This window comes from Colobus angolensis, unplaced genomic scaffold, assembly GCF_000951035.1.
Source record: "Colobus angolensis palliatus isolate OR3802 unplaced genomic scaffold, Cang.pa_1.0 Scaffold16, whole genome shotgun sequence".
Taxonomy (NCBI): domain Eukaryota; kingdom Metazoa; phylum Chordata; class Mammalia; order Primates; family Cercopithecidae; genus Colobus; species Colobus angolensis.
Window position 1 is genome coordinate 10,839,957 of NW_012114710.1, and position 15,425 is coordinate 10,855,381.

The following is a 15,425-nucleotide window of genomic DNA, read 5'->3' on the forward strand; positions in this document are numbered from 1 at the left end:
ATCTAGGAAAAACGAAGAGTTTGATTTTAGACCCATGACATTTTAAGATGGGTCATCTGTAGTTGACATGTTGGCAAATTATGGCCCGTGGGCCTAATCATCTGTTTTTTTTGTCCAGCATTTGAGCTAAGAATAGTTTTTACATTTTAAAAAAATGACTGAAAAATATTAAAAGTATTTTGGGATATGAAAATCATACAAAATCAAATTTCAGTGTCTACAAGTGTTTTACTGGAACACAGCCACACATCTGTTTATACACTGTCTATGGCTACCTTTACACTATACCACAGAGGTGAGTAGTTGCAATAAGAAATGTGGCCTGTAAGCCTAACAAATTTACTGCCTGGTTCTTTCCTGGAAATGTTTGGATTTACCTGGCTGGCAAATGGAAATTATTTCTAAAGTTCAGATATAACTTTACCAGAAAATTGAAGCTATGTTAGCAGAATATTTAGAGAAGCAGGTTGAAATAAAATCTTGGGAAAATGCCTACATTTAGGAAATAGGAGATTTAGAGAACTGCCATTAAAAAAGAGCAAGTCACCAGGAGTGGTAATTCATGCCTGTAATCCCAGCATTTTGGGAGGCTGAGGAAGGAGGATGACTTGAGGCGAAGAGTTTGAGACCAGCCTGGGCAACACAGTGAGACCCTGTCTTTACAAAACAAAAACAAAAACAAAAACAAAAAAAACATTGTTTTAAATTAGCTGGGAATGGTAGTATAAGCCTGCAGTACCAGCTACTCAGGAGACTAAGGCAGGAGAATAGCTTGAGCCCAGTGGTCAACCACGCCACTACTACAGCCTGAGCGACAGAGTGAAACCCTCTCTAAAAACAAAATTTTAAAACAAGAGAATGTAAGGAACATCAGTATGACACAGGATCATGGAATTCAAGAAAACACTAAGTTTCAAGAAAGAGGCTGTGGTGAGCACTATTTAAAAGCCTAAGTTAAAAAAGGGAAAATGACATGGAAAGGGAAATGGTAGAATGGTTACAGCAAATGGTAGTGGGAAAATGAAGCAACATATATTCTCTTTTTTCAAGAACACGGGTACTGGCGAGAAGAACTTCCCAAAGGCATGAAAAGGGGATGAAATTAAGGGTACAGAGACAGGATTTAGTTCTGAAGTGTTCTAGAAATTAAGCTTAATAAGGTATATCGCCTTACCCAATATATTCATCTTTGTTCTCCTCAGTCACCAGAATATTGGAACCTCCCAATTTCAGGTCATGTGAAGTAACTTTTCCCAAAATCTCCATGTCAACAGAAAAGTACATTTCTAAGCCACATTCTTCAATGTTGTTATCTCTGGGTGAAATAAATATATATACACTAATTAACAAAATGAAACAAAATGGGTTTCAAAAAAATGACTTATTGCAAAACAAAATCTTCAAACCTTATCCAGATAAGGGAGTTATAAAATTCAGTATCAATAGATTCCAAATCCTTAATAGTAAGTTTTTTACTTAACATACGCTTGTAGAAGGGTAAAGAGAAACCAGTATCGATAAACTTTCCATGAAATAGTGCCTGCAAAGAAAAATGAAAAATTTTATTTAAAATTTGCAAAATAACAATATCCTAGAGAACAATAACAGAAAAATCATGAGACTTTACAGGTAAACAAAGCATTCGGTAAGTGAATGGCATAAATCATGAAAACTAAAATATTATATAAAATGCTAGGTATGAAAAACAAAGTTAAAACAAAATCTATTTTATACACATAGCTATATAACATATATCAAAAACTGTATAGGCTGATACAAGACTTCTATTACCATACGCTGCCTCAATCATCCTAAATGTTTTATAAATTGAATTAACCTAATTGGTTAAGGAAATAGAAAAGGGCCCTGTGCACCTGAAAAGGCAGCTGTCCCATTCCTTTCTTACTCTCACTGTTGCATGTGAGGCTTTTAGGACTAACCCCATTGTGCCTTTGCTCCTATTCACAACAGCCAACCCAGGAAGCCCCAGACTCCCACCAATGTGGGGGAACTAAAAAAATCCACTGAAGCTATTAATACTACCTTAGCCCCCTCATGAAGTTATGTCTTCCCTTACTCAGTTTAGATTCCATAGTCAATCATTAAAATAACTACCTTCAAGGTGGGGCGCGGTGGCTCACGCCTGTAATACCAGCACTTTGGGAGGCTGAGGCAGGTGGATCATGAGGTCAGGAGATCGAAACCCTGTCCTCACTAAAAATACAAAAAATCAGCTGGGCATGGTGGCATGCACCTGTAATCCCAGCTACTCAGGGGAATGAGGCAGGAGAATTGCTTGAACCTGGGAGGTGGAGGTTGCAGTGGGCCAAGATCACACCACTGCATTCCAGCCTAGGTGACAGAGCAAGACTCTGTCTCAAATAATAAAATAAAATAACTCCCTTCAAACCCTACCTCCGCCAGTGTATTTCTAGCAAAATCCCAAGCGTAGCTAAATTCAACTCTCAGGTTACTCAATGTCTGTACCTAAGCAATGGAACATGCTAGAAACGCATAAACAACCAAGCTGACTGCTCCACGACCAACAGTCATATTTCATCACTGGTTTGTTTCCTGGTAATCACATTTCCCTACTGCATTCACTCTCCCACTTTCCTAGATGACTATTTCATTCCTACTCCTCTTTCCTCAAATACTTACTTCTTCCTGCTCCTTATTCTGAGTTGATGATCTTACTTCCTGTTTCACAGAGGAAACAGAAGCAACCACAAGAGAACTTTTGTGTGTTCTACTATATCTGCTCACTACTAGCATCTGAATGCATATCTTATTACAGATAATCTTTCTATCAACTGGTATGTGTGCTAAATAAATCTCTTCCTCTCTCCAACTCAAGTCCATTGCTCTCATATTCCTTATATTCTGACTTTATCAAATTCTTTATCCTCTAACTTGGTAGTATCGTTTAGATGTTTCTCTCCTCCAAATCTCATGTTGAAATGTGATCCCTCCGCTGGCTTCTTCATACAGAAGAATGAAACCAGGGTGCTACCTCTCATCATATACAAAAATTAACTCAAGATGGACTAAATACTTAAATGTAAGACCTAAAACTATTAAAATCCTAGAAGAAAACCTAGGAAATGCCCTCTTGATATTAGCCTTGAGAAAAAAACTTCTGACTAAGTCCTCAAAAGAATTGCAACAAAAACAAAAATTGATAAATAGGACCTAATTAAACTAAAGAGCTTCTGCACAGCAAGAGAGGGAGTAAACTAACCTACAGAATGGGAGAAAATACTTATAAACTATGGATCCAACAAAGGTCTAATATCCAGAATTCATAAAGAACGTAAGCAAATCAACAAGAAAAAAGAACCCCATTAAAAAGTGGGCAAGCATAAACAGACACTTCTCAAAAGAAGATATATAAGCAGCTGCTGGGTGTGGTGGCTCACACCTGTAATCCTAGCACTTTGGGAGGCTGAGGTGGGTGGATCACCTGAGGTTAGGAGTTCGAGACCAGCCCAGTCAACATGGTGAAACCCCATCTCTATTAAAAATACAAAAATTAGCTGAGCATGGTGGTGCATGCCTGTGGTCCCGGCTACTCAGGAGCTTGAGGCAGGAGAATTGCTTGAACCCAGAAGGCAGAGGTTGCAGTGAGCTGAGATCATGCCACTGCATTCCAGCCTGGGTGACAGAGCAAGACTCTGTCTCAAAAAAATAAAATAAAAGACATATAAGCAGCCAACAAATATATGAAAAAATGCTCAACATCACTAATCATCAGAGAAATGCAAATCAAAACCACAATGAGACACCGTCTCATACCAGTCAGAATAGCTTTTGTTAAAACATTAAAAAATAATAGATGTTGGCAAGGCTGCAGAAAAAGAAGAGACATATACTTTGTTCAGAATGTAAATTAGTTTAGCCACTTTGAAAAAAGCAGGTTGGAAATCTCTCAATGAACTAACAGTTGAACCACCATTAAGAATCAGCAATATAGTTACTGGGTATAGATATCCAGAGGAAAATAAATTGTGCTACCAAAGGACACATGCACTGTACATTTGCCACAGCGCTACTCACAATAGCAAAGACAGAATAAATCCAGGTGCCCATCAGTGGTGGACTGAATAAAGAAGATGTGGTACATAAGCACCATGGAATACTATTCAGTCATACAAAGAATGAAATCATATCCTTTGCAATAACACAAGATGCAGATGGAAGCCATTTTCCCAAGCCAACTACTGAATATTACATGTTCTTACATACAGGTGGGAGCTCAGCATTGGGCACACATGGACATAAAGATGGGAAAAATAGACACCTGGGGATTACTATGGGAGGGAGAAAGGGAGGATGGCAAGGGCTGAAAAACTACCTATTGGGTACTATGCTCACTACCTGAGCATGATGGGTTCAATCACACCCCAAACCTCAGCATCATACAATATACCTTTTTAACAAACCTGCACATGTACCCCTCGATTCTAAAATTAAACCAGAAAAACAAAGAAATTTGACCTGCAATGAAGAGATTAATACCCTGGTGAGTTCTCACTCTATTAGTTCCCTACAGAACTGGTTGTTAACACGAGTGTGGCACTTCCTCCCCACCCTTGCTTCCTCTCTCATCATGTGACTTTCATACACACTGCCTCTCCTTCTGCCATGAGTGGAAGCAGCCTGAGGCCCTCACCAGAAGCAGATGCTGGCAACATGCTTCTTGTACAGCCTGCACAGTCAAACAAATGCCTTTTCTTTATAAATTATCCACCCTCTGGTATTCTTTTATAGCAACACAAAACAGATTAAGATATTTAGTCATCACTATCAGCAATACAAATGTTTTATTCTCCTCCCATTTCAACTCCATAAGCATTTCTAGTTAGTGACCAATTCTCTGCTATTCCTTGTTTATATTTGCTGTATCCACTCTCCCTCCATTCTCTCTTGATTTTACTCCCATCAGTCTTTCCACCCTACCACTCATGAATAACTTTCACCTTTGCAGACACAATGGTCAAATCGCAGACTTCATCTTGCTCAGCCTATCAGTAACATATGACAGGGTTGATCATGTCTACCTTCTTGAAACACACTTCCTTCTTCCCTTGTCCTCTGGGGACCACTCCTATTTGATTCTACTACCTCAGAACTTTTGCTGGTTACTTATCTCCCTGACTTATAATTGTCCTTGAACAACTTCTTCATCCACACTCACTCTGTAAACAATCATATTGCCTTTTAATACTCTCTGTGTGCCAAGAATTCCCAAATGCCTATCTCCAAACTAAATATCCTTTCATTGCCAGACTTACACCTCCAACTATCTCTTTTACATCTCCATTTGGATGTCTACTTCAAACTTAACAAGCCAAACCTAAATATTCTTGATTTCTCCCACCCCCAAAATTTGCAACCGGACAAGCTGGCCATAAGTATTGTTGCCATACTTGACTCTCTCTCACACTCTGCATCTAATCTGTCAGAAAACTGTTAGTTCTAACTTTGCAATATGCCCAGAATCCAAACCACTTCTCACTTCCTCCACTGCTAGAAGACACAAGTCCAAGCCACTATTATCTTTCACTTGGATTGTTACAAATGATTTTCCTGTTTCTATCCATGTTTTCCTATGCCCCCAATTATAGTCTGTCTTCTACATGCTGGTAAAGCAAGCTTAGTAAAATTTAAGTCAGATCATGTTAGTTAGATCATGTCACTCATTGCCCTACTCAACTCTTACGTGAATTTCCTAAAGGTCCCACACAGCATCTCTCAATCTCATCTCCTACTACATTCTCTCTCATATCCTCTGCTGCAACTATATGGGTCTCTTTCTCAATCAAGAATGCACTCGCGCATTAGAGCCTTTGTCTTGCTGTTCCCTAAGCTTAGAGTAGTCTTCAAGATATCTGCATGATTCAGTCCCTAGCTTTCTTCAATTTCTGTTCAAGTGTCGTCCATCAGTGAGGCTTCCTCTAACCATATAAAAAAAGTAACACACTCTTTCCTTCAGAATATATCTATTGATTATTTGTTTCTATCTAATGGAATTTAGGTTCCTGAGAGCAGGGACTGTGTATGCTTTTCATCTCTGGAGCCTAGAACAGTGCTTAGTATTACAGTAGGCTGTCAATAAACTTTTGCTGAATGGATTAATGGGTAATAAAGTGCAAATAAAGAGGTAAATAAATAAATACAAACACTTCCCAAAAGACAACAGTTCCATAAAGGCTTCTGCAAAGCTCTAAAAATTCCAAAAACAATCAAATACAATTATTAGATAGCTAAGATTTTCCTTGTATTGAAAAGCAGGCTGGGAGTGGTGGCTCACATTTGTAATCTGAGCACTTTTGGGAGGCTGAGACAGGTGGATCACTAGAGCCCAGGAGTTTGAGACCAGCCTGGGCAACATAATGAAACCCCATCTCCACTAAAAATAGAAAAAAATTAGCTGGCATGGTGGCGTGAGCCTGTAGTCTCAGCTACTTGGGAGGCAGAGGTAGGAGGATCGTTTGAATCTGCAAAGGGGAGGTTGCGCTGAGATCATGCCACTGCACTCCAGCCTGGGAACAGAGTGTGATCCTGTCTCCAAAGAATTAAAATTTTTTCTATTAAAAATAAACAAATAAAAGTAGTCATACTATAAATGAGTTTTAATTTTAAAAATGAAAGGACTTTTAAAGACTAAGTGGCTGTATAAACATAATCTTCACATTCATAATCTTGATTTTTTTTTTTTTTTTTTTTTTTTTTTGAGACGGAGTCTCGCTCTGCCGCCCAGGCTGGAGTACAGTGGCCGGATCTCAGCTCACTGCAAGCTCCGCCTCCCGGGTTTATGCCATTCTCCTGTCTCAGCCTCCCAAGTAGCTGAGACTACAGGCGCCCGCCACCTCGCCCGGCTACATAATCTTGATTTTATACAGGTACTCAAAAAATATATTTTTATACTCTCCAGGGAAACTTTCTTGGTAATAAAATTTGTGAATAGCAAATATAATGCTTATCTTTTTTTAGAAGACTTCTCTAATACATTTGTAACAAATTTAAATAAATAAAAACAATAAAATCAAGAACTCACCATGGCAATAAAACGACCAATGAAACAGAAGTATGAAAGATGGTCTGGATTAATGGTTGATGCTGGATTTATCTGCAGACAATAGTTGTTCTTGCCCGCATACTCAAATAAGCAATACATTGGGTTCAAAACTTCATGTGAAAGCAAGAAAAACCATTCTCTATAAGAAAATAAGTCAAGGTTATTTTTTAGCATTAATATGTGAATTTAAAGACAGATCTTAAATATACTCATAGATACATCATACCTCTGCTCAATAGTCTTTAAGAACTCCACTGCCCAATTCCTCGGCCCTCCATCCAAGTTCTTCTATGATCTGGCTCTCCATTTTAAGTTACCTGCTAGTTTCAACATGGCCAAACTACAAATTCACTGATCCTCATACAGATACAACATGCTTATTTGTATGCCACACTTTTGCTTGGATATGTCTCCCCAACTTCAACTCAGCTTAAATCCCACTTCAACAATTTTTTAAAGCAATTTCCAGTGTATTTGTATTAATATCAGTCACTGAATACTCTGTGGTAACGATCTCACAATATTAACTCATTTTTATGAACATGACTTGCCCCATCCATCAGACTAGAAGTTTCTCAAAGGCAAAAGCCATGTATTTTTTGTATTCTTAACTCTTACAAGCACTCCAGGACATATATACAATAGGTTTTAATGTACATTCGCAGGTGATACTGAGACACACAGCACTGCTGCTATAGAACAGTTTTAACTTTATTGTCACTGCATTAAAAATGAAACTAAAATTTAAAAAGTTAAATCTTTAAATATGATAAGCAATCTCTAACCTTTTACCACCTATTTTAAAGTCCAATATACAAAATCTTCAACTAGATAAAGGTATTACAAGATAAACCCAATCTCTAAAAGATTCTTTTCAACAGCAATTTCTTCTAAAGAAGGGTTCCAAACTCAAATGCTTACAGTGATCTGTGAGTACAAGGGGCTTTCTTCTCTCACATTCTCTGCTTAGCCACAATCCTCCATTCCTTACATCCCTGCTAAATTATCAGTGTTAAGGAAGAAGAATTTCTAGGCATATTATCGTAGTCCTCAGACAACTGGGCAGCGGTGGACACTGTAGTGAAACAGAGCATATGCTAACCTACAGGGGAAACAGTGACTCTGATTCAGCCCACTGATGCCACGTGAGAAGGCAGGATTGTGGGTCGAGTGTTTTAAAGAGAAGTCAGAAATCTTCATTCTTAAGCATAATCTAATGATTTTCAAATGTCATCAAGTAATTTAAAAACTGTAAAATCACAATGAGGGCCACCTCTATGTAGGCTAGATCTGGTCTGGCAGCCTGTTAATAAATGCTTTTCTAAAACTTTTAAAACACAATCGCTGATACTGCCTGAAGGGTAAAGAAGGGAGTCCCTAAACAAAATCAACTAGAAATGGTAAACACCAATTCTTAAAACTAAGTCCAGTTGTAACATAGTAGTAGTTGAACCAAGTGACGTCCCCCTGTGATGAGGCTGAAGTAAGACATGCCCCAGGTAAGAGGACGGAGCAGGTCTAGTGAGAGTGTGTTTAGACATATATATATATAAAAACTAGGAATAAACCCTCCAGATGCTTCAGCTAATTTTTAGTAAACAACAGCCCAGAGGAAACTGAATCAATTCAAAAGAAGAATGGCTAAAACATAGCATCTAAACTTTCCCCTGATGCTAGCAGAAAAGGAAGAAAAATTCCTAACTAGCAAGAGGCAGAAGAATTAACTTTCAACATATTCTTCTCAATACTCTCAAATAAACTGAAGAGACACAAGAGGTTGAAAAAATTATGAGACAACAGATGAACTAGCAGAGCCTAAAGAAGAAAATGAAGAAAACAGTAAAACCACTAATGAAGAAAAACCACATTAGAAGCAGCAAAACGTAGGGCAGTACTGCAAACAGTGACATGAGGATAGGCTTGAGAAAAATCAAAGTAAAATGGAAAAGCACAAAGATAAAAATGATCAGAGAAAAGATGACAGACATGTAAGACTGACAAAGGAGATTCCACATACCCATGACTGATGTTCCTGAAGAAAAATGGAACAAACGGAACAGAAAAAATATTCAAAGACATAATAGAAGAAAACTTCCCTGACATTAAGGAAGATCTTAACACATTCCTAAAAAAAGATACAAAACAATCAACAGTGAAATTATTGAACTTCAAGAAAAAGGACTGTGTGGGCACCCAGAGGAAAAATAAGGTTCCTATAAGGGGCTGGCCTCACACTTCACAGTACTAACATTCAATGCTAGAAAACAGTAAAGCAATGTCTGAGTATTAGAAAAACAAGTGTGCGAGAAATTTATATCTAGTGAAATTGTTGTTTATATGTAAAAGCAACAGAACATTATGCAAAGACTGTAGGAATATATCAACCCTGTAAACTCTTTAGTAAACCATTTGATGAATCTAACCCACCAATACATGAATTAAATAAAAAATTTAGGAATAAAAACTCATGTTATGGAGGAACTGGCTATATTCATTAAAACCATCAAAATATAAAACTTAGACCAAAATAGTTGAGGCAAATAAGGGCTCAGACAAGAATGTAAATGTTAATAAAGACACATTGTAAAAATACCATACTTCCTCATTTCTAAGATGTACCTTTCTTATGTCTGAACATTTCTGAAATTGAGATAAACTCACAATAGATGCAATATGAACATTTATTGTGATAGGCAGTGTTTTGTTTCTGGAAAAGTCTAATGATGTTGTAAATGAGGAAATATGCTAATATAAACAAAACTCTGATAATTCCACATATATTATCACATATCTGTTCCCACCAGTTGTACTTGGTTCTGTATCTCTTTTTGCCAGCTGTGTTAAAACTGTGATTTTGTAATTCTGTACACCTCTAAAATGAGTTCAAAAAAGGAGTTGTTTTTATGAAAAGCAAGTTTCAATTCTTTAGAAACATTTAATCAAAATGTTTTGCTAAACAATAGATTGTTGCCAAATTAGGCTGGGGCAGAACAAATAAGGGACAAAATTTAAAAAAAATAAAAAAAAAATAAAGGATTTTCCACCCATACTGCTTCACAAATATCTACTGTTAACAATATATTTAGTGAATGTAGAAAACATTATTCCCAAAAGAGACTCAGATTAGACTAAAAACATAAATATAAAACCAACATATGATGTTACAATAGCAAAAAATAAGAATGTATGCATGCTAATCCATTAATTATGATATTCCCATACAACAGAATATTACACAGACATTTTAAAAAAAGAAAATATTCAGACTGAGTGCTGTGCCTCACACCTGTAATCTCAGTACTTTGGGAGACCAAGGTGGAGGGAATATCCTGAGCCCAAGAGTTCGAGACCAGCCTAGGCAAAATTATGAGACCCTCATCTCTACAAAAAGCTTTAAAAACTTTTTTTTTTTTTTTGAGATGGAGTCTTGCTCTGTTTCCCAGGCTGGAGTGCAGTGGCGTGATCTCAGTTCACTGCAAGTTCCACCTCCCAGGTTCACGCCATTCTCCTGCCTCAGCCTCCCGAGTAATTTTTTGTATTTCTAGTAGAGATGGGGTTTCACTATGTTAGCCAGGACGGTCTCGGTCTCCTGACCTCATGATCCGCCTGCCTTGGCCTCCCAAAGTGCTGGGATTACTGGCGTGAGCCACTGCACCCAACCTTTAAAAACTTTTTTTAAAAACAGAAAAAAGAAATAAATTCACTCACTCACTGTGTGTGTGTGTGTGTGTGTGTGTGTGTATGTGTATATATATATATGCTAACATAGAAAGATGTCCATACTATATTGAAAAACCAAAATCAGATGCTGCATTTTGTACACTTGTATGATTGTTAAAAAAGCAGCAAATATATAATACACATATATACGAATTTACACATATGTAAAAGAGATGTATAGAAATATAACCAAGAGAAGTAATAATAATAATAACGGTTACCTTGTGTATTTTTGAGAAAAATTCTGGAATGTTAATTCAAAAATTTAATACAATATATTCACATATGTTTTCAAGAATACTTTCCCTGCATATGAGATATACTTAATTCAAGGCAGATATGTGTTTTTTATTTTACCTCGCTAGGCCACCATAATCAAGTCCTTCTTCTCCTCTAAATATTACATATAAGCGCCTCCTCAAGTCATAGGGTTTTAATGCCATAATCTAATTAAAAACAAAAACATGAACATTAAGTACTCACATGCAGTACAAGTTCCTTTCAAAACAATTTAAATTTAATCTGTATTTTCAAAATAACAGATTTCCTTATCTTATACAATGCTTTTAACTGAAGAGATGAATTGGTTTGTTTCACAAACTAGATAAAGACATACATATCAATCTCTTAAGCTTTTCCTGACTCACTTTCACATACAGTTGACCCGTAAACAACATGAGTTTAAGTCAACATGGTGACTGCACAGGTCCACTTATACTTGAATTTTCTTTAGCGTCTGCCAACCCTGAGAAAGCAAGGTCAAGCCCTCTTCCTCCTCCTCAGCCTATCCAATGTGAAGACAATGAAAATGAAGACCTTTATGATGATCCACTTCTATTTAATGAATAGTATAAGTATTTTATCTTCCTTATGATTTTCTAAAAAACATTTTCTTTTCTCTAGCTTACTTTAAGAATACAGTATATAATACATATATCATAGAAAATATGTGTTAACTGATTCTTTATGTTATTGGTAACGCTTCCAGTCAATGGTAGGTATTAGTAGTTCAGTTTTTGGGTCAAGTTATACATGGTTTTTCAATTGTGCAAGGGGTCAGCACCCCTAGCTCCTGTGTTGTTTAAGGGTCAACTATACTCTTTACCCCTTCTAGTATTAAATGATAGTTCTACTTTGGGTTAATGGCAAGACAGGAAGAGCTTGACACAAAAGGCTTTTAAGGTTAAAAATGTTATCTTCCCTGCTGGTTTCCCCAAACTGTACCAAAATCTTTCAACACGTGACTTGTAAATTTTTCTGACTAGCAGCACTTAGAGGCAAAAGTCTTTGTTCTGCATCCTGCTTATACCAAACATTCCATTTCTCAGTAGGAAAGAAACTCAGCTATAACGACTAATTATTTATACAATGATGAATTTATTCACAGGCTAGTATAACTTAAAAACAATACCTATACCAAATTTTCATAATCTTTAATAGCTTACATCAAGGTGACTAGTAAGTACGCTTTACTTTTGGATAGAAATAAATTACATTCCATACATATGTCAGGACCAGAGCAAGACTGGCAGGTCTGGGTTGTAGCATAGCTCACCAGCATGCCTCCTTTGGGGCAGTCATGGGCTCAGTGCTATACATCAAATAGACCATGATTCTTCCCAAGACAGGGTAAAAAGCAAAATAAAGTCTTCCATGAATTCAGATGTACACTTACTAAAATCAACCCAAACAGAGGTAGACCTATTTACATTTAGTTTGCCAAGAATTTATTAACTCAAAAGAAAAAAATCAACTTGATAATAGTTTAAGTATTATGCCCAAAGTCCAATAGTAAAATTAAGCTATGGCTTGAAATTCTCCTGGGGCTCAGAGTATCATTACTCCATTCTGGCTTGTACAAAGTATAAATAAAAGTCCCTGTATGCCTGAGTACACAGAAAAATTTGGTTCATCACTGTGATACTAAAGGGGGAACAAGACGTCTCATTATGAAAAATTCTCCATCGGAAAAAAACTGACAATACAGTATTTGGATTGTTTATCCTTAAATATTCTGCAGATGATTCAGGAAAGGTAGAAATACTGCATTCATTTATTCGCTCATCAAATATTTATTGAATACCCTCTATGTGCAAAGGCACTATTCTAGGTACTAGGCAGAACAGAGGAAACCAAGTCTCTGCTCTCATGGAGCTCACATTCTAGTAAGGAAGACAAAATACACTATGTTGGGTGGTTGTGAAAAAGAATAAAGCACCATAAATGGCTGGAATGTGACTGTGAGGGAGAAGAGCAGGACTGCCATCTTAAAATAGTAAGCTCAGAGAAGGTCTGAGATCACATTTAAACAGAAACGTAAAGGTGAGAATAAACAGTTATTAAAGGAATACTCAGATGGAATACAGTATCTACCAATTTAATTTTAATTTGATAGCATTATCAAAACTTTGAGGTAATAAATTCTTAGCCAAGTATTAAGTGTCGAAATAAGAATCTACTCGTTCCAAAAGCTGTTTAGGCTTTATTTTAGTAAATACACATCTAAATTCATGATAGAATGACTGTCTCTCAGTCTCAGTACCTTCACCTATAACATGGAGATACAGTAAGAGCTATCTCAAAGGGATGCTGTGAGGACGAATGAAATAAAATGAGAAATGTAAGATGCCGGTGTTTTGCAAATGATATTCACTCAGTTTATGGTAGGGTTTAGTATAACTATTATTAAAATGGGCACTCAGGCCAGATGCAGTGGCTCAAGCCTGTAATCCCAGCACTTTAGGAGGCCAAGGTGGGTGGATCACTTGAGCCCAGAGTTTGAAAATTCCATCTCTATTAAAAAAAAAAAAAAGGCACTCAGTAAGTGGTGGTGGCAGTCATTATTATTATAGCTGTGTTCTGGGTGGTTTAAAAATCTCTAAAACCTTAACTTTCTTTAGATGTACAGAATACAATGAGACAAATAGTATTTTATTTTGCTAAAATCCTCCTTACCTGTTGGAAGGAATCTTCAAACAATGTCTGCCGGGACACATTGATCTTTACATGACTGGGTAGTGCATTAGACTAAAAACAAAAACAATATCATAATATCATCTAAGTTATAGTATATGTATTGTATAAAGATAAGACTAAATTATTGTGAGTATAAGATTTATTTACCACTGTAGTACCTGGCACAAATAACGGAAGTGAGCAAGTTTCCACCTAAAGCTGCGTTCATAAGCAATTTGTGGACCACCTTTAGTTCTAAAGAAAAACAAAAATAAACCAAATTAACTCATAATAAAGTTGAATACTTAGTATTCAGTATGAAATCAGAGGTCCTAAAGTCCTACAAAATACCACAGGAAGTTTTTTGCTGGGAGAGAAGGGTATACATACATGGTGGGCCAAAAGCAGCTCAAGTAATGGGGGCTATTACAGCAACAGGACACGCACATACACAAAGAGGGACACTGTATTTATGCCTGGGTCTTTGGTTAGTGAGTTAAATGAAATACCAAAGTCTACTACAGACTATTTCCAAGAAAATATTTGATAATCCTTAAATCTAAGGAGGACAAAGGCTCCAGACAGAAGAGACGTGGAAGGAAATTCTACCCCATCCTAAGTCTAACCTAAAACCCAAACAAATATTCCTGGAGATAATAAGCAGAGCAAAATCAAATTCCTAGAAACAACATTGTTACCCAGATGACATGGTTCAGGCGGTCAGTGAGAGAAAAGGCAGAGTTGGTGGCATGGCACCTGGGAATACAGGTTTCACAATATGGTTTGACTCACAGTAACAGAGCCTGGATCTCTTGCCTATTGACTGAGGGCCTGACAAGCACAAATCACTTTCATAATCTTAAGGAACACTTTGGAACAGATGAAAAATGTTCTCTTGTATTGTCAGGTTCAAGTCAATTCACTTATTCAAGCATTTACTGAAAGGATAGCTGGTACCTGGCTTTCTTCTAGACAGTGATGGCATTACTTATTAATAGGTAAAAATGCCTGTTTTGTGGAGCTTATGTACTAGTGAAGAGGTAAGTAAAGTACAAATGTCTTATCACTCCTGACCTAAAACAATAAAAAAGCATTGTTAAAAGGACAAAAGATAAGGAGTGATATGACAAGTATTTTGTAATTTTCAAAAGGGTAAAAAGAGTAGAGCTCATACACAAAGCGACATTTGAGCAAAACATGAAGGAGAGGGCATAAGCCATATGGAGATTCGGGAAAAGAGCATACCAGGCAGACAGTGTAAGGGCTAAGACCCAAGGTGGAAGCTGACAGTGTTGAAGGCATAGCTAGTGGCCAATGAAGCTGGAACATGGTGAATGAGGAGGAGCGAAAACCAAGAAGAGGTTGAAGAGATAAGAGGGGTCAGATCCTGTAAGGCCATTAGTGTGCTTTTTACACCGACTGAGATGGAAACTACTGAAGGGTTTTGTGCAAATAAATGGCTTTTAATTTAACTTTTGTTGTGGAAAGTCAGTCTCTGTGCTGTACGGAGAATAACATAACATTGTACAAGGTATGGGAAGAAAGCAGGGAGAGGACTCTGCTACCAAGCCAGGCAACAGACAATGGTAGCTTGGACCAAAATGATGACAATGGGGGTGGTGAGACAGCTGGACTCTAGATATGTTCTGAAGCTAAGGTAACTAGAATT

The 15,425-nt window shown here is 37.1% G+C and overlaps 1 protein-coding gene across 2 annotated transcripts in view; it reads right to left on the reverse strand.

Annotated features, from left to right (window-relative positions):
• Nucleotides 1-15,425, reverse strand: part of WWP1 (WW domain containing E3 ubiquitin protein ligase 1) — a 100,636-nt gene that overhangs the window by 19,164 nt on the left and 66,047 nt on the right. The window contains exons 14-20 of one of the 2 annotated variants that reach the window (XM_011937084.1): nucleotides 13,936-14,011; nucleotides 13,757-13,828; nucleotides 11,159-11,247; nucleotides 9,099-9,206; nucleotides 7,061-7,220; nucleotides 1,407-1,540; nucleotides 1,175-1,315 (exon numbers count right to left, since the gene is read on the reverse strand). In XM_011937084.1, the coding sequence (XP_011792474.1) occupies nucleotides 1,175-1,315; nucleotides 1,407-1,540; nucleotides 7,061-7,220; nucleotides 9,099-9,206; nucleotides 11,159-11,247; nucleotides 13,757-13,828; nucleotides 13,936-14,011 (780 nt within the window). The remainder of the gene's footprint in view (nucleotides 1-1,174; nucleotides 1,316-1,406; nucleotides 1,541-7,060; nucleotides 7,221-9,098; nucleotides 9,207-11,158; nucleotides 11,248-13,756; nucleotides 13,829-13,935; nucleotides 14,012-15,425) is intronic. The other variant, XM_011937085.1, reaches the window with a different exon arrangement.